The sequence below is a fragment of the Sciurus vulgaris genome, assembly GCF_902686455.1.
Source record: "Sciurus vulgaris genome assembly, chromosome: 16".
NCBI lineage: Eukaryota > Metazoa > Chordata > Mammalia > Rodentia > Sciuridae > Sciurus > Sciurus vulgaris.
The window spans coordinates 20,205,290-20,225,361 of record NC_136477.1 but is presented as its reverse complement, the minus strand read 5'-3'; the positions used below and the strand labels follow the sequence as shown (position 1 = coordinate 20,225,361).

The window sequence follows — 20,072 nt, the reverse complement described above, 5'->3', positions numbered from 1 at the left end:
GTCAGCGATCTGCTTCTTGATCCAGCGGGTGAAGTGGGAGGGTTGCTGTGTCGATGCCCGGGTAGCGTTGGCGCCCACCACATCGATAGCTCCAGCTCACCACCCCCATCTGGATCCAGGTGTTGTTTACTTGGCAGGCAAGGGAGCCGCCAGAGTTCTCCTGCAGAGCAAAGGAAAAGAGGCCTGAGATGGCAGCAGGAGGCCCCCTGAGCAGCATGAATTGGAGTAGGCTTGTGCTGTCCCCCCCAAGATGAAACTTGGCTATGAACCTGCTCTAGGACACAGGAGTTCTACACTGGCCTCTCCATTGTCCTTTAGCATGACCCTGCTAACTCTCTATTAGTCCCAGTAGCTTCCCCTTTAACCCTGGTGGATCTCCAAAGTGTCCTCATTGACCTTCTTCCCAACAATCCTGCTCACAGAGTGAGCTCTTTGAAATGCAAACCAGCTCCCCACTTTTTGTGCAAAAATGGGTGCATAGGTAAGAAGAATGTTACAAGTACATATGTCAAAAGGTAAGACCTGTAATTACTGGTAATGGTGGGTTTCCTAGGATTTTTTAAAACTTTCTTTGCATTCTACTATAATGTGGGGGAAAAACAGCTCATTTTTAAATGTAATGCAAACCAAGATTTACTGGACATAGTCTAAAAAGACTACATGAGACACTTAAGGAAAATATAGTACAGATATGCCTAAGACCACAAAAGAAGACGTGCATTAGTGCACGATATGCCACTCTTCACAGATGAGACAAATGATGTAAAAAATTGTCCACTCAGAATCTGGCTCTCTGTAGTATGGAGGGCAAGATACTTAATGAACTTTCTTGCTGGATTGTAAACTAAAACAGTGAGATTTTTTTAAATTATCATTTGTAATACAAAAATGAAGTGACAAGAAAGTGAAGACTCTTCAGAGCCCAAAACCTAAGTGAGGGCTGGAGCCCAGAGGGGTCAGTAGAGCCCAGAGGCCGGCTTTTGCCCCCAAACTCAGTGAGGCTGCAGTTTTATAGCCTTGTCCTTGGGTGCAGGAAAGGCATAAAAGAGAGCCTGCCCCAGGAGGGGTACATGGGAGAAGAGGGCTTGCAAAAAACCATGCTCCACAAAGGACCATAGCCTCAGAGGAAGGATGAACTGGAAATGCGCCCCTTGGGTGAACGTAGCACCAGAGTTCACACTATCTGGATGATTCAAAAAACCTAGCTGAGAGTGGATGTCACCAAAAGTAGTTCTAGGTTGGTCATTCCCCCAGGTACCTGGCAGATTCTGTCGAGATTCTGTCTCAAGGAACCTACTCTTCAAGCCATCTCTCAAGTAACAACCTAAAGAACATCCTGGCTCCTTCAAATACTGCATATCTTAGGCTTGGTAGATGAATGGATGCTGGTTGTTTTATTCTTTATTCTTCACATATATTTTAGAAATATTATTTTGTTTATATTCAATATAGAGTAACACCAATTAAAAATGATGTGTCGATTCTTATTTCATCTCTAAAAATTAAGCAATTTCAATTGAAATAAGAGCAGGAATTTTTCAGGAACTTGACAATCTGATTCTGAAATGATATTGAAGTATAATAGTCCATAAATTATATGACAGTTTTGAGAAAGAGGAGAAAATTGGGGAGTCAGGTTGGGGGAAGCTTTCATCAACCAGACAGCTATAGTTCAAAGTTTATAATTATAGAAACATGTAAACATAAAAATAGACCTATGGGACAACGGAGAGCCCATGCCCCGATTGTGGATGCAATGAGGGGGACCGGACACGGCGGTTACAGAAGGTATCAGGTCTACTGGGAAAGGAGGACTCTGCAGTAGATGGTGGAGAAATGGCTCACCGGATGGAGCAGAAAAACAAAAGCTGGATCCTACAAAACATACCCCAGAGGAATCAAAACTCTAATGTGAAAAATAAAATAGATACACCTGACTAAACATGAAACCAGGCACAGTGGTGCAGCCTATCCTCCCAGAGGATTCAGGAGGACTGCGGCAGGAAGATCGAAAATTTGAGGCTGGCCTTGGTAACTATACAGGCCCTCAGCAGCCTAGCCTGTCCCAAGATAAAAAATAAAAGGGCTGGTGATGTGGCTCAGTGGTAAAGTGCTCCTGGCTTCAATCCCAGTATCCAACAACAAAGAAAAACCATATGGGCCTTGTATTGAGGTGAATCACATTACATATATTGGGTGCAAGAAAGGCACAAATATGTATATGTACATAAATGTAGATAGATACATATTTTTTGTTAAAAAATAAGTTTTAAAACCCACAAACCTAAAGAGGGGGAAATTGTTCTGCTCAATTATGTCAGAATGAAAGCTTTTGGGCTGAAGTTGTGGCTCAGTGGTTAGAGAGCTTGCCCAGCATGTGTGAGGCCCTGGGTTTGATCCTCAGCACCACGTAATTTTAAAATAAGTAAGCAAAATAAAGATATAAAGAAAAAAAAAAAAAGCTATCTTTGGTGAAGGACACCAAATACCATAGAAGATAGATGGGGTGTTTACTCTCCACCAATAAGAGGTCAGTTTTTAGCATACTGAGGAACTGGTGAAAATGTCAAGCAGAAAAGAGAGTCACAGGAGAGAGAGGCCAGGAAATACATCTCCCTGGCCTCTGGGTGAAGCAGGGTCCACATCAGAGGAAGCAGATGGGGGTGCATAAGTGAGGTTTCAAAAAATCAATTCTTTAATCAATTAGGACTTTTAATAGGACAGGTTTTTAGTAGCTGAGAGTGACTAAAAATTATGAACTCTGCTCAAAATGATGTTTGGGTGAGGAAGGAAGATTTGACTGACATCAGGCATGTGGTGGGGGGCAGGGTGATGATTTCAAAGAATAAAACCATTTAAGGGCTGGGATTATAGCTCAGTTTGTAGAGTGCTTGCCTCGAAAGCATGAGGCCCTGGGTTCAATTCCCAGCCCTGCAAAAAAAAAAAAAAAGAAACTATTTAAATGTAAATATCCTAACAACTTAAGATTCCTCAATAAATTATAGAGGTGATATGTAGCACGATATCATTTATGCAATGGTATTTAGCAACAATATTGTTCAAAGCTGCAGATGCCTATAAGGACACGTGTTAAATAGATCTGGGTAGAGAGAGGACTTCTGAGAGAAGTTGAAGGAGAAAATCAAGCCTGTAATCATCAAGCCCAACAACTACAGTATGGGGGCCCTTGGTCTGATGATATGATCCCCGGGATCCTAGGGGCCCCCCAAAAAAAGTAAAGCACAGAGAGAATAGAAGAGAGACAGACTGACAGGCAGGCATCATATTTGGACAACCTCTTACCACAGCGAAATAAAACCGGAACTCAGTTACAAAATATGAACATCTCCATCAGAGGAAAATAAGTTTCAAAATGTTAAATTACAAACAGAATTAAAATCTATAATTAGAATGTTGATATGTAAGAACACTGCATATTGCAAAGCCCATGGGATATGGACCTCAAGTGGACAAAGTTTAGTTCTTGTCTAAAATATATATTTTTTAATTAGCATATTGTATTTATGCATAGTATTTGGGTTTCTTTTGGCTGGAATTTTATTTCAGTCCTCATTCCCTTCCTCTTTCCTCTCTCTTCCTCTCTCTCATAAAAATTTTTTTGGTGGGTAATGAGGATTGAACTCAGAGGCCCTCCACTGAGCCACATCCCCAGTCCTATTTTGTATTTTATTTGGAGACAGAGTCTCACTGAATTGATTAGTGCCCCACTTTTGCTGAGGCTGGCTTTGAACTCTCAATCCTCCTGCCTCCGACTCCCAAACCACTGGGATTACAGGCGTGCACCAATGGCTCCTGGCTCCCCTAAAATATTTTTTAATGTCAGATAAGAGATAATTAAAAAACTGTTATTATCAACAAGTATTTATCACTGCACATTCAGCTCAAGATATTTGAAAAGGAAGCAATTAAGTGGATTAGAGACCACAAAAAGTCTAGAAAAATCATTGACTTGGGAAATGAAGTCAATGGTTTATTCTTAAAACAACATGTGCCATGTACATCTTAACAAAACAAGGAAAGAGAACAATGAGAAGGAAATGAGAATGCTTTGTGGTTTGAGTAGAATAGACTAGAAACACAGCTAGGGGAAATACACTTGCTCAGAATCTCTAGTTCACAACTTCCTCTTTGTGAATTTAAATTCAGGATGAAATGAATAATTTCATATAAGCTAATTTAAAGCAATAATCTGACTAACTCAATAACTACATGCAAAACAACTTAAAATATCGCCCAAGAACTACTCCTCAAAGGAAAACATATCTGTGTGTCTGTTTTCTTTTCAATTGTTGCCGCACCCAGGGCTTTGTACATGCGAGGCAAATGCTGTACTACTGAGCTCTACCTCTATTCCTTTTCATTACACAGTGTTGCTAAGTTGTCCAGGTTGGCATTGAACTTGAGACCCTCCTGCCTCAGCCTCCCAAGGTGCTGGGTCTATGAAGTTTCACAAGCAACTTCTATCCACTGTCCAAGGAGATAATTTATTTTATTTCAATTGTTTCAGAAATGGGCAAAAATTTTTAAGTGAAGCACATGTAGCCCTGATTCTTTAACTCAAAAAAGGGAATAATTATTTCCTTTACCCACCTCAAAGTGGAGCTAGTCTCACTGGAGGAAGAAAAAAAAGGTTATGTAGATCATTTGGCATGGATTGGTGGATTGTGCTACCCAGGGCTGCGTGTTTGCTGAGGCCAGTACTTTTCCTAGACCTGACATTATCCCAGGGTCCAGCACACAGTGTCTATTGGATATAGTAAATTAAACCCAGCTATTAGGCTTTCTAGTGTGTCAGGAAACCTAAGATGGTCTTATCAAGTGCAATACTAGCTAAGTTAAAGCTAGAAACCTATACTGTTGTTTCACTGAGACTTCTGAGAATACCTTTAATATTGCCTTCATATAACAAGAATGTGTTTATGTATTTGTTTCTTTATGCAGACATTTTGTCAACTATTAAAACCCTATTTTTATAGCATATCTTAGCATATAAACCTTTATTCCAGCCAGGTGTGGTAGCACAAGACTGTAATTCCAGCAACTCAGGAGGTTGAGGCAGGAGGATTGCAACTTTGAGGCCAAACTCAACAACTTATAGAGGTCCTAAACAACTTAGTGAGAACTTGTCTCAAAATAAAAAGTGCTGGGTATATAGCTCAGTGGTTTAGCACCCCTGATTTAAATACCCAGTACCAAAAAAAAAAAAAAAAAGCTTTATTCCAAGAGACATCTTTTTTCACTTGTTAAAAAAATATATTTCTACGTAAAGAACAGTATTATATCCTAGATGACTTCTGTCTTTTATATTCAGATTAATAAGGACTTCAAAGCCAAAAAGTATAATTCTTCAAACATGTTCTAAAAATGACATTACAAATCTAAATTCGACAGATGAATGAAAACAAAAGCACATCATGACCAAGAAGGGGTGATCCTGGAACACAAGTTGAACGGGCATGAGGAACACGCCCAGTCCCTGGGGTTAGAGCATGCTGCCATCTTGAAGGCTGCAGAAAACGCATTGACAGAGTAGAAGATTTACTCCTGAAGTAAAGCGCCATAGTGCAGCAGAAAGGAACAGTCCTGTCCTCAACAGAGGACAATTTATCAAAATGCTTTTTGGTAAGGTGTGAGAACACTTCTGTGAAGGTCAGTGACAATCAAGAGCAAGACCGTGGTTGCAGGAGGTTTGGGGGAGAGGTACTCAAAGAAAGAAAAAAGAAAATAAGAAAGTAAAAACCACAGAAACATGAATCACTACTGAATTGCAGGCCAGGAAAGCTCTAGAGTGTCCACTGAAAACTCAAATGTGATAAGAGTTCAGTCAGGAAGTTTCTGGCCCCACTAAGAACAGGCTATGGGCATTGATGTTAATTCAATTTTAAATATGTATGTGTAAAAATATAGAATGATGTATTAGTCAGCTTTTTGTTACTACAATGAAATAGTTGACACAGATTAAGTGTGAAGAAAATGTGCTTTTTTTTTTTTTTTTTTTTTTTTAACTTACAGTTCTAGAGGTTCAAAAGCATGGTGCCTACATTGACTTAGTTCTGGTGAGGGTCCCAGGGTCCACGGCAGATGGCAATGGTGGAAGTTTATGTCAGGCAAGTGATCACCTCTCAAACCAGGGCGGGTTTGCTCCTCTTCTAACAACCTCTTAAAGAACTCAAGTGGTTGCATGAGAACCACCTTCCAAGAGAATGTGTTCAGTGACCTAAGATCCTGCCATCAGGTCCCACCTCCCAAAGTTTTCACTGTCTCCCAGTAGTTTCACCCTGAGAACCAAGTTACCAACATGACGAACTTTTGGGGAACACAGACTATATATCCAAACCGCAGCAGGTGACCAGTGGCAGAATGAAATATACGTGTGTAACTTCTAAACCACTAAAGGAGAGAAGTGGATTGAAGAGGGAAAAAAATCAACTCCAAATTCAAGGTGAGGACAAAACCATAAAACAAGGACAGTCCTCAGGTGTTTTGAAAAAATAGCATCCACCTTTATGCTTTAGGTAGGTTTGCAAGAGACCTACCTAAAATTAAATGACACAATGACTCCTGGAAGACAATGGTTCTGGAATAGAGTTCTGGATATTGCGATTAGGCAAGAAAAAGAATGAAGAGGCATACACATTGAAAAAAAGGAGGCAAATTCAGCATCATTTGCAGATATGTCTCTGGGCCTACAAAATTAAGGAAAATCAACTAGATCCAGGAAGGTTGTTTATTACTAAGTAAATACACACAAAAAAATTAATGTAAACAAAATGCAATGAAAGAAAACACACTGCTCATAATAAGGGCATACTATATAATAACTAGAAATAAGCAGCATGCAGTAAGAATATGAAAAAAGCTACACACTCTTGCTCTAGGGACACATGGGGAAAATAAATAGTCAGTTTGCCCCCAATTAATCTATTAAATTCCACAAAAAGTTCCCAGGTAATTTTCTTTTTGATGTTATTCTAAGATTGTTTAATTAGAACAAACAGGAAAAAATTCCTTTTTTTTTTTTTCTTTTTTTAGTACCAGGGATTGGAAACGGGGATGGATGCTCAACCACTAAGCCACATCCTCAACCCTTTTTTTGTATTCTATTTAGAGACAAGGTCTCACTGACTTGTTTACAGCCTAAGTTGCTGAGGCTGCCTTTGAACTCGAGATCCTCCTGTCTCAGCCTCCCAAGCCGCTGGGATTACAGGCATGCATCAGGGTGTCCAGACCCAGACAAATTCTTTAAATGAAGAATAATTAAGGAGTCTCTGCCATACCACAAACAAAAATAATTATAAAGTTACTACAATATTTTTTAAAATTGGTGGTGGCGTAGGGATGAGGCTATAAGGGAAAAAAATAAACCAAAATGAGATGTGAATTCAGAATATAATAAAGGGAACATTTCTAAATCATTGCCTAAAAAACACTAATATTCAATGAAAGATGTTTTAATAACTGGCTACCCATTTGAAGAAAAATAAAGCTGGATTCTTTCTCTCAACCTTCCAGATAAATAAAAATTAAAGTATTTAAAGAAATGAATTAAAACATAATGAGAAAATAATTTTATACTCGGGTACAAAAGATATTTCTAAACACAGAACAAAATAAACTCATCAAAGGAAATGATAAATATAAAATAAAAATTTACATAATTGCATGGGGAAAAACTCACATAGAACAGAAAGGGTAAAATATTGTAGAGCATTTTACAAAGGTTGAAATTTCCATAACCCAAAGTTTTTTGGTAACTTTTAAATTTGAAATAATTTGAGATTTACAGAAAAGTCACAAATATACTATTTCTACCCTGGTTCACTAATTGCCAATATTTCACCATATTTGTTTTATAGTCTCTATCCGTATGTACATATACATATTCACAAAAATATAAATGTTTATGAAGCACTTGAAATTAAGTTGAAAAACATTGCTCCTTTGCCATTAATTATCATAAAATATAATATCCAGAGTTTTTTTTTTTTTTTTTTTTTTCTTGCAGTGCTGGGGATTGAACCCAGGGCCTTGTGCTTGCAAGGCAAGCACTCTACTGACTGAGCTATCTCCCCAGCCCCAATATCCAGAGTTTTTATAACCCAGTAGAAACAAAAGGAGTTCAATATGAGAATAGGGGAAAAGGGCAAGGAAATGTGAAATGGTATATTGGACAAAGTGATTATTTTATTTGAACTCCCTTTATCCCTTTAAATTTTATTTAGAAGGAGAGTTCTTTCCTTGATCCTGGGTGGGCAGAACCAGAAATGTTTGCTCATTAGGATTAATGTGATCATAAGAGCTGTGATATCTCAATTCAGAAATCAGAACCTCCACTTCCATGTAATAATCACAATGTTGGGTTTGATGTAAAGTAAAACTTTTGCCCACTGCCATCTGGGGCTCTGGCCCGAAAGAAGCTTAGGGAGGGAGAAGAAAGCACCATGCTCTCCTTTCCCCACTTCAGCTCCCCTCCTCCAATCCAGTCCTGCTAACCTTGTCTTCTGAAACTACCAAGGTTAAAGCCACAGGAGAGTAAGCAGAGAAAGACCTGTCGAAAGCCGAATCCAACCCTTCATGTCCACGCATGCTCCTATGCATGCCTAGAGCAGATTCAATTTCGTAAAATTAATGCCAAAATGAAATAAAAATTTTACTCCACCCAAAGAACAGAAGATGAAATAGGACTGAGGTGTAGCTCTTGCTTAGCATGTGTTATGGTTTGGATATAAGGTGTCCCCCAAAAGCTTCTGTTAATGCAGAACTATCCAGAGGCAAAATGATTGGATTATAAAAACTATAACCTCCTTAGTTCATCCTAGCTTGTTTGATTTTTTTGTGGTACTAGGGATTGAACCCACAGCCTGCTGGGCAAGTACTCTACCACTGAGTCACATCCCCAGCCTCAGTGCGTCCTTGTTTGAATGAACTAAGGGACAACTATAAACAGGTGGGGCATGATTGGAGGAGGTAGGTCACTGGGGGCCATGCCCCAAGAGGATTACTCTTCCTGTAGTCCTTTCCTTCCTCTCCCTCTCTCTCCCTCTCCTTCCTGACTCCACCACAGGCTGAGCAACTTTCCTCCACAGGCCCTTCCCCCATGACGTGCTGCCTCATCGTGGTCCCAAAGCAATCAGGTGGGCTAGCTATGGATTGAGACCTCTGAAACCATGAGCCCCAAATAAAATCTCCCTCCTCTAAGTTGTTCTTGTCAGGTATTTCGGCCACAAGGACACAGAAGTTGACTAAAACAGCATAAATGAGGTGCTGGATTTGATCTTGAACAGAAAAAAGCTAAAGACAATGCTGAGTGCTAGTGATGATGTGGGGAACTATCGTTCATCTGCTGCTGGTGTTAATACAAATGAATTAAATCTTTGGGGAAGCTTATTTGTCAAGATCTACTAATAAATCTAAAAATTTCTGCTAACAAATGTGAAAAGATACCTGAATGAAGATATTTACTCTACAGTTAAGAAAAAAATTGAAATGAGCTCAAATGTCTATCAACAGGAGAATGGTTAAGTAGATTATGATGTAGCCAATAATAAGAATTATTGTTCAGTAATTAAGGAGACTGGAATATATTTAAACACATTGACATGGAAAGAAATCCAAGATATATTTTAAGTGAAAATTTAAAAGTAGGGGAATAAAACTACACACTTACGTTTTGTTAAAAGTCAAAACCAGAAAAAAGACTTATTTAGGATATTTATGTACAGAGAGTAGTGTTAGGGATACAAAATTAGCAATTTTAAGTGGAATTTTCAAGGTAGTTTGATTACAGGAAAATCTAATTTACAGTTAGGTATTTCTTTTTTTAAAACTTTATATATATATATATTTTTTTAGTTGTTGATGAACCTTTATTTATATGTGTTGCTGAGAATCAAACTCAGTGCCTGACACATGCTAGGCACGTGCTTTACCATTGAGCCACAACCCCAGCCCAGTATTTCTTTTTTTAAAAAACAAAATGTATGCCTTTCTTTCCAAATCATAAAATATATTTTAAAATAAAGTAGAGATGATGGAATCACCACAGTACAAAAATTAAGAGATGAACTCAAAGTTCAAATTAAGGGCAATTTTGTGATCATAGTTACATCAAATACAAAACCAGAGCAAAAGAACCATTCTGTTCAAGAAGATATACAAAGAAAACTAAATAACACCCAAAGGAAGCAGAAAAGTTAATAGAAATGGAAAATAATGAAATAAACATAAAAAATATAAGCCAAGAAGTTTCAGTGTGTTCCACAAAACTGACACTATGGTAGAACTAATTTTATGACTACTGGGAAATTATGGAAATCAAAAAAGGGCTAGATATCAAGATTCATAGCACAAAGCTAAAGCAATACTTAGAGGTAAATTTATAACCTAAGACACTAGTATTAGAAAGAAAGACAAAAAGACCAAAAGTAAATTATGTAGATAAACTCACAAAGTTAGCCCCTGATCTGTAAAAGATTGATATATGAGAGAGGTTACAGTCAGTGCAGGAAAAAGTTTTGTTTTTTTTTTCAATGATTACCTCTTGGATAATTGATAGTCCACATGAGGAAATAAATGAAAATAGATCCCTACCTTCCACCATTCACATAAATGAATGCCACATGCATTCAAAATGTGGAAACCAAAATTTCCAAACTTTTAGGAACAAAATATAGAGTGAACCTCAGGAAAAGGAAGATTTCTTAAATAAGACACAAAAAGCATAAACCAGAAAGGAAAATATGATGTATTTTACTAAAACAGAATCTAAATGACTTTTCAGCAAAGGACAGCATTAAAAGTGAAAAGATAAATAGAAAGCTGGCCGAAGGTATTTGCTGTATACATCATGGATATAGAATTGCATCCACAATATAAAAGCTAAAAAGACAAGAAGAAACGTGTACAAAGTATATGGGTAAGCAATTATTAGAAGAGGAATCCTGAAGAGTGAATACGCAGAAAAGGTGCACAATTGCACTGGGAATTGTGGACATTCACAACGGGTACCATTTCTCATCCATCATAAAGGAAAACACTTTAGAGTCTGATGATACTCAAAGCTGGCAAAGATATGGAGCAAGGGAACTCAAACACTGCTGAAAGACTATATGTCCTATTCTTTCCAAAGAATCACTTTGGAAAATAATTTGGTAATCGGAATTAACATGAAAGTTAATTCAATCTATGATCCCTCACCTTCCATGCAAGATAGCAAGATGCATCTTTTTGGGAAATTCTGGACTTGTAAATGGGGAGAGTTTGTGATATGAAAGCACTGGAAACTCCCCCAATCTCTTTAAAAATAAAATGAATAGGTTCAGACTATTGTCAAGCTGTTAATTAATGATTTAGGGCTACATAGAACAAGATGCCTACATCTCGAAACACTAGTGACTAGAAGATGCCAGTCGCAGAAGCATGATTACAAAATGAAGCCATTTATGCAAATCAAGCTCTGTAAGCACTTGCCCAGATCTGGGCACGTGGCTGATATTGAGAAGCATTAAAATGACCCGAGAAGTACTACCATAGTTGCTGTCATTGTGGGCAGGGCGCCTCAATTTATGAACTGGGAAACTGAAGCTCAGTGGAAGGAGGTTTTTATTAAGTCTCCCAGGGCCAAGTGGTAAGGAAGGCATGACCCCAGAAAGCCGCCTCCCTGCCCCATCCACACATTGCACACCTGGCAAGTGTCTGAGCCCAATTCTGAGCCGGCACACAGCATGTCATCCCCAACGAACTGCTTCTGGTCCTTGGAAAGGATGAACCGGTACTGTTGATTGCAGATATTATTGTGTATGATCCTGACAGCCACCTCCTGAAGACTATAGGGGGACTTTGGGGTCACTGAGAAGAGAGAGAGACCTTGCCTTGTCATCACCTCAACTTTTTGGTATGTTTATAGCTCAGAACTGTCAGTGTTCACTACTGTAAGAAGCAGGCCATTTCCTGGGTTGGCAATCTACAAAGGCCTCAACTCCAAACCTGACCATTGAAAAGGTCCTAACTCATAAAGAAAATTAAGCAAAAGATTCTCTAGGGGCTTGGAATGACAACCAGGCACTGAGAGACTTCCTCAACAATTCAGTTTCTGTGAGGGTGAACTCTGGTCTTATGGCCACCTGACAAGCTCAGGTGAGATGCTCCTGAAAGGCAGGACCCAATGAAGGCTCCCAGATGCTCAACTTCAGATAGCACCAAGGTGGGGTCAGACCTCTGGGAATTATGGGTATCTCAAGATAACCAGGGCACCTATAACTAAAAAGGCCTCCTCAAGAACTCAGGACCTCTTGAGATCAAGGATCCAGAGACCTGCAGACACAGAACCCCATTTGCAGCCAAGAATTAACTTCCTGCAATGCTGCTGGGTAAGGAAATGACATTGGATTTGGACCGAGGTTCATGCAGGCCACTTGTCTTTTTTTTTTACTAGAATACTGTGTATGTCTTTGTATCAAGGAGTCAGGATAGTACATGACATAGTAGGTGCTCAGGAAATGTTAGCAGACAGTGACTGAGTAAATAAAGAAATGAACAGATGAGCCCATGATGGGGTTTGTGTGTCTAGGGACCTCTCTCACCTGCACTCACCTGTATTCCGTAGGCGTCCCCACCCAATGGTCCAGCACAGGGAGCCGAGGATCAGCTTAGAATGGACAGTAGGTAGGCAGATGGGCTGGACGAGGGGGGACCAGAAGATAGCATCTTTGAGCTTCAGGAGGGCGATGTCCTGGGACAAGAGATTGCTGTAATTTTCATGGATCACGATGCGAGAGATCAGTAACCGGGTGGTGTTGTCTGGGCGGTGCTGGACTCCTACCTTCACAGAGTACTGTGTGGGGTCCTCAGATCTGTAGGGCCAGGTTAGGAGGCAGATGGCTACAGCAAGACCATGCATAGTTGGAGAGACAGAAGCTAAGCCTGAGGCCACTCAGCCAGACCCCCTAATCCCAGATCCCCAAATTCACCAGGGTTCCCCAGAACAGAAGGCCAAATCCTGGACCCGGGTGGCGCCCACAACTGACCTCTGCAGGCAGTGTGCAGCTGTGAGGATCCACTGTTGGTGGATGAGGGAGCCACTGCAGATGTACACTCCCAGGAACAGGATGCTCACTTGCCATGGCCACTTGCCCACCTCCACCAGCTTTCCTTTCTCCACCCTGCAGGAAATGTTGGTTTGACCGCAGGTCTGGAACCAGAGCCCTAAGGAAAGAGGTGGAGAGGGGGCAGCAAAGGGCAGCCCTCACACCCCTGGATGCAGAAGGCTGTGAAAAAAGCAGCCACTGCCATATGCACGTGTGGGGAGGGGCCTTTCCCATCACCTCAAAACTGGCAACCAAAGGCCAAAAGGCAGCAGGTGTTCCACATTATAAAGAAAACCCCCAAACAATGGGGACTAGACAACCCTTCCAGGGCTTCTTTTGAGTCATCACCCCAGGACTCACACTTGCACATAGCTCATGTGAACAAATGACTCGGGAAGTGAAGGGGAAAAAGACTCATCAGAGAGGTCTGCTGTCAGCCAGCGGGCACATGATGGGGCGCCAGTGGGCAGGGTTGCCTGTCAGTTGTAGCCAAAAAGAAGCAGACGGTAATGTTGTATTGAAAACTCCAGCTCACCTTGACCTGGACTACAATCTGGAAGTGTGACTTCTTAAACTGCAAGCTAAATAAACCTCTTCACTTAAGTAGGTTGTCTCAGGTATTTCCTTATAGTAACTCAAAGCCAACTAATACATAGACCATTGATGTTTGGTCCTTCATACTGTGTACACCAGGCTCCTGCTACCAAGGTAAATGGACAGTTCCCTTGCCACTGACTTCCATGACTGAATGCTTTTACCCTTAACCTTCCATAGGGATCTACAGGCACTCCGTGAGCCCCCAAGACCACTCCACAGAGTACTGTCTTATCTTACCTGCTCGCTGCTCCATTTTTGTCCATGTCCCTTTTCCACTGACTGTCCTATTTTCTGTCTCCTATAGGAGGAGCCACGTTTCTGGTCCTTATCCTACACTGTGGTGGTTTACAACTATAGCTTTTTGTCTCCAATTACAGCCTGCCCCAATCAAGACTGTTTCACATCGGGAGGAAGGAGAGATCTTCCAGAAACTTGCCCTTTCCTTTCTCATAAAGAGTCCACAGAGCCAGAGTTCTGCAGGAAGAACTTCATCACTAACACAGTGACAGCTCTAGGTGGCAGGGCTGGCCTTTGCCTCAGTGCTCCCTGCGCTCAGCAGGCTCTTAGGTCTCAAAGAACAGCACTCCTTAGAACTCCTGTCCAGGACTAAGATGACCTCAACCTCTGTCCCCAAATCCTCACGCAGAATTTACAGGATTTGTCCTCGAGATGGATACCAACACCAGCTACAGGAGACAAATCTGGGGGTAGCCATGATGGATTACTTGGGGGTGTAAGATGTCATAAATCAAGCTTGTCCCAGGCACAACACTGCCAGTCCATACCCAGCAGACAATTGCTCAAACAGATCCCATTACAAACCTTGTCTTCCATCCCATCTTGGAGGTCCAGAGTCAGAGCACAGACACTTTTAAACAGGACTCTATGTGGTTTTTCACACTCACACTGGTCAACAGAAGACATGTATTGACCTTGTGACCTCCATCTCCATAAAGTCAGCAAGCAGACTAAAGTGGTAGTCTCTGAGGATAAGAGCCCAGAGGTCCTCTGTCACTTGTGGTCAAATGTTTCACTCCCAAAGAGTCTGTTCAATCCTGGTGTCACCTGAAACCTGGTATTGAATCCTGGCTCCACGACTCTTGAGCTGTAAAGGTCTCTGTTCCCTTCTGTGGAATGGTGTCCCCAGGACATGGGTGCTGCAAGATGAGCCATCTCACCAGTGCCCATGTAGAGTGAGTGGGCACTTACTTGGCACACTGCCATCATAACAGGTCCTGATCCTTCCAAACAAGCTCATCTGTTCCATGGATGTTAGTGTCCTCCCCCATTTTTTTCCCTCATGTGCTCATCGTCACCCTGAAAATAGGAACTGGCCCAACATCGAATCACATGGCTGGTGCAGGTCCCCTTGAGGTCACAGCCCACACCTATCCCCTTAGTGCGCTGAGGATGGACCTAGCGAGCCCCTTCAGGTATGAGGACAGCTGATGTAAGTGCCCAGGCAGGGAGACCCCTCCTGCCTCCGTCTACACCCTGAAGCCCTACCTTCCATATAGGGCAGATTCTCAAGTCTGGCAGAGGAAAGTGCAGGTCTGACATGGCCCCGAAGATTCCCCGGCCCACATGCCATGGCAGGCAGATGCTTGGCCCTATTTCTTTTAAGGGGAAGTGGGGGCAAGATAGGCGGGGCATCTCCATTGTGTGAGGGTTCTAGAATTCATGGTTTATTCAGGACAGCAGAGCATGGGTCTCTGCCCCAAGGTTGGGGCTTATCCAGCTATGGTAGCAGCAGGACTCTGAGAAGGAGACTGAATGGTCATGGCAAGGCCCTATCTGTGCCATGAGGTGATGTCGCTCATGTCCTTCAGGAACCTTCCTAGAACGGTGCTGCTGGTGCCCAACACTGAGCCTGGACAGCGCCCCTGCCACAACTCTCAGCATGACCCTGCTGCCTGGCCTCGACCTTGATGATACCTGGGAAAGTGCTCTGCAATGGGGCCCAAGCTGAAGACCCTGCTGGCCTCTCCATTGTCCTTTAGCATGACCCTGCTAACTCTCTGACCATTACTCCCAGTAGCTTCCCCTTCAGCCCCTGGTGGACCTCCAAACTGTCCTCACTGACCTTCTTTCCTACAATCCTGCTCACAGAGTGAACTCTTTGAAATGCACTTTTTGTGCAAAAATGGGTGCATAGATAAGAAGAATGTTACAAGGGACATATGTCAAAAGATAGGACCTGTAGTTACTGGCAATGGTGGGTTTCCTAGGATTTTTTAAAACTTTCTTTACATTCTACTATAACGTTGGAAAAAATAGCTCTTTTTTTTAATGTACTACAAAATCATGATTTACTGGATGTAATCTAAAGAGGAGTGGAAAACCAGACTAGATCAATAAAAAATAAAAGAGGGCTGGGGAGATAGCTCAGTTGGTAGAGTGCTTGCTTTGCAAGCACTAAGGCCCTGGGTTCGATCCCCAGCACCACACACACAAAAAGTAAATAAATAAATAAAAGAAAATTTTGAAATAGTCAAAGATTTGTCACCTATAAAAGCTATCAGGCCCAGGAAGTTTTATGGGCACAATGCACCAAGCTTAAGGAACACATAAAGCTGGTGTTACATAAACCGCTCTAGGGAGTAGGGAAATGCCAGAAAGTTTCTCAATATGTTTTAAGAGGCTAGCATAGCAACAGTACCAAACTTGAACAAAGGATAGAACAAAAAGGAAATCTATAGGACAGCTTCTGTAGTGAAGCAAAGCAAAAAGTCAACAAATTGAACACACAGTGTCTTACAGAATTTACTGAGGGTTCCTATTGGCCTAGTTGTGTAATGCAGTATGTGAATAAATAAGAACCGTGAAATCATGTTAGTAGTCCACAGTCGCATTGGCAGAACCCCAAATAAAGTCTCTGGCATAGAGAAGATTCTATTGAATGAATATCCATGGGATGGATGAACAAGTGAAGTAAAGGCCAGCATAGATACTCCCACCATCATCACTACGGTTTAGTGTTGTGCTGGAGTTTCAGGCAATAACAGAACAAAAAGAAATAAGTGGGGGGTGGTGAGAGAAGAATGGAGGAACTTTAGATTACATAGAGGGAAATGAGAGGGAGGAAGGGGCAAGGGAAAGAAGGTGGAATGAGACAGACATCATTAGCCTATGTACCTGTATGATTACATGAATGGTGTGAATCTACATCATGCACAACCACAGAAACAAAAAGTTGTACCCCATTTGTGTACAATGAATCAAAATGCAGTCTGTAAAAATAAAAAATAATAATAATAAAAAGAAATAAATGGTCTGACTTTCAGAAAGGACAAATCAAAGTTGTTACCATCTGAGGTGATTTTGTTACCCAGAAATAAGTGAAGAGAACCAACTTAAAAAAACTCCTGAATTAAAAGATAGTTTCAGGGATTGGGGACATAGCTCAGTGGTAGAGCAGATGCAGAGCAAGCATGTGTGAGACCATTAACCGGCACAACAAAGAAGATAAATTAGACGCCGCTTCAGCTAGGGCTTCGACTGGCCACCCGGCTTGTTGCTTTCCTGGGCGCCACTACCCCGGCTGGCCCAATGCGACGCGCTAGTGGCGCGACACCGATTCCTCCTGGACTCTTGGGCGCTGCTCTGAGCAGCGTCACCCTTTACACCAGAAAGCTGGCAGGCACCATGGGGAAAAAACAGAACAAGAAGAAAGTAGAGGAGGTACTAGAAGAAGAAGAAGAGGAATATGTGGTGGAAAAAGTTCTCGATCGTCGGGTCGTAAAGGGCAAAGTGGAGTACCTCCTAAAGTGGAAGGGTTTCTCAGATGAGGACAACACGTGGGAGCCAGAAGAGAACCTGGATTGTCCTGACCTCATTGCTGAGTTTCTACAGTCACAGAAAACAGCACACGAGACAGATAAATCAGAGGGAGGCAAGCGTAAAGCTGATTCTGATTCTGAAGATAAGGGAGAAGAGAGCAAACCAAAGAAGAAAAAAGAGGAGTCTGAAAAGCCACGGGGCTTTGCCCGGGGTTTGGAGCCGGAGCGGATTATTGGAGCTACAGACTCCAGTGGAGAGCTCATGTTCCTCATGAAATGGAAAAACTCTGATGAGGCTGACCTGGTACCTGCCAAGGAAGCCAATGTCAAGTGCCCACAGGTTGTCATATCCTTCTATGAGGAGAGGCTGACGTGGCATTCCTACCCCTCGGAGGATGATGACAAAAAAGATGACAAGAATTAACTCTCCTGAGTACCAGCCCCTGTCACCTCTGATTATGGGTTTAAGTGGGGAGGGAAGGAGTTCTACTTGTCTTGACACCATAAAGGTGGCTTGAGAAGATGTCCTTTGAAGAGCCAGTCTAGTTTCTGTGCCCTGCAGCAGCCCAAGTGCTTTAAAGCCGTTCCAAGCTGTCTAGTTTGCACACCCATCCCAGTAGAGGGGAAAAGGGTAAGTGTTTCAAGGCGACCCATTCTGCACTTCATTGAGAAAAGCAAGGAGCCTTCTATGAAGGACGACATTTGCAGAATCGGGTGTGGGAAGGCAAAAAAATACTGTTGATCTTCAAAGAGCATCTCCACAACCCACAGCCTTCTTCCCAATAGTGTTAATTCTGCATTTTTACAGCGTAGCATGTGTGTAGTTTTGGCTATTACTGGTGTATTATTGGGGTGGGAGGGATAGGGTGGGGAAGAAGGGAGATGAGTAGGATCATTTTCGTTAAAATTTGGGGCCTGATTGGGAAAACAGTGAAACAATGAAAAGAGCAAGTAACTAATGATTTGGTTCTATGTCCAGAATATTTTACCTTTTTCAAAAAAATGTCATTGGCACCATGAGGACTGTGAGAGACTGTTTAAAAGCTGTGAATGCCTGAAATCTATAAGCCAAGGTGTTCCCTGCCTGAGTTAATGTTGTTCCCCGCAAAGGACTAAGCCAGTTGATAAGTTACCAAAGCTGCCATTCTGGAGATAGATACTGACTGAGATGGGAAAGTCTTTTATTGAAGAGTATACACAGGCAGATCATTCTGTCTTAGAGGTGCTAATTCTTGCAATTAGACAAAAAGACCCTTTCTTTTCCAATTATAAATTTATAAATAAAATCAGCTTGTCCAGCTAAGCCACTGGCTGAAGTACTAGGGGAGGGGCCAAAGGTGGTATTGGAGATGGAAGAGTGGAAAGAGGAGAGGGCCCATGCTCTCTGAATGGAAACTGTTGGAGCCTCTGCTTTTTTAACTTTGAACTCTGAAACCTTTAGTGGCAGGGTTCAGTCACTGACAGCACAAAAGTTTCATTAAGTCAATTCAAAAGGTTGAGTGGTTTCAAAAGCCCTGGTCTCAGGAGATTAGCTTTCATATTGGGGCAGTGGTTCACTTTAAAGATACTAAAATTTTTGTTAAGGAAAAAAATCTTATGAAATAACTGATACCCAAAATGCTGTCTTGAATCATGAAATCCAAAAGTTCTTGAATATATCATCTAGACCTGCATCTAGAGCTACATTGTAAAATCTTTTTAGGCATGTCTTAGGTTTCTGTGAAATTTTTGTTTAAATGTAAACTTCATACACACTGTCAGTTTTTGTCTTAATAAAACTATAGATTTATAAAAAAAAAAAAAGAAGATAAATTAGTAAAGAAATAAGACAGTTCTGCAATCCATCTATAAATTCATCAATGGCTTTATGATACCTAACATGTAGAATTGGGCAAAATGTCATGAGAACAGATATCGTTCACAAGACAACCAAAAATTGCAAGATACTAAGAAGTAAACTTAATACCCAGACATCCATGAATAAAACTGTAAAACTACTGAAAATATAAAGAAGAGCTGAACTAATGGAGAAGTATATCCCTGGTTAAAACCTCCATATTGTAGAAATGATAGTTCTCCCCAAAATACTATGTATATTTAATTCCAAAAAAATACCAATACTATATTTTTGAGAAGTGTTCTGCAATTTCCTTTTTCCCATGGTTTTGTGAGGTTTTTTTTTGTTTGTTTGTTTTTGTTTGTTTTGTAGTGCTGGGAATTGAACCCAGGGCCTTGTACATGTGTACATGTCAGGCAAGCACTCTACCAACTGAGCTATATCCAGCCTTTTCCATATTTTTTTAATTGGCACATTATAGTTGTACATAGTAATAGGATTTGTTGTTACATATTCATACACGCACATGCTATAACAATATAATTTGAAAAAAAAAATATATATATATAATTTGGCCAATATTATTCCCCAGAACTTCCTCTGCTCCTTCCCCACCTCCCACACCTTGGCCCCTTTCCTTTACTGATCTCCCTTTGATTTTCATGAATCCCCCCTAACTTTCTTTTCCTTTTTCCTCTCTAGTTTATGCATGAGAGAAAACATGAACCTTGGCCTTCTGAATTTCAGTTATTT

At 41.2% G+C, this 20,072-nt stretch overlaps 2 protein-coding genes across 2 annotated transcripts; one reads left to right on the top strand and one right to left on the bottom strand.

The window, feature by feature from the left end:
* Window position 1: 1 nt before the first annotated feature.
* Window positions 2-13,956, bottom strand: LOC306647135 (serine protease 46-like; the record flags this gene model as incomplete). Its single annotated transcript, XM_079116153.1, has 5 exons — window positions 2-160; window positions 11,705-11,868; window positions 12,613-12,865; window positions 13,040-13,224; window positions 13,941-13,956. 5 exons carry the CDS (start codon window positions 13,954-13,956, stop codon window positions 2-4), a joined length of 777 nt encoding a protein of 258 aa, XP_078972279.1.
* Window positions 13,957-17,186: 3,230 nt separating this feature from the next.
* Window positions 17,187-19,273, top strand: LOC306645942 (chromobox protein homolog 1-like). The gene has a single exon (XM_079114111.1). The coding sequence runs from the start codon at window positions 17,253-17,255 to the stop codon at window positions 17,904-17,906; it is 654 nt and encodes a 217-aa protein (XP_078970237.1). The 5' UTR covers window positions 17,187-17,252; the 3' UTR covers window positions 17,907-19,273.
* Window positions 19,274-20,072: the final 799 nt, after the last annotated feature.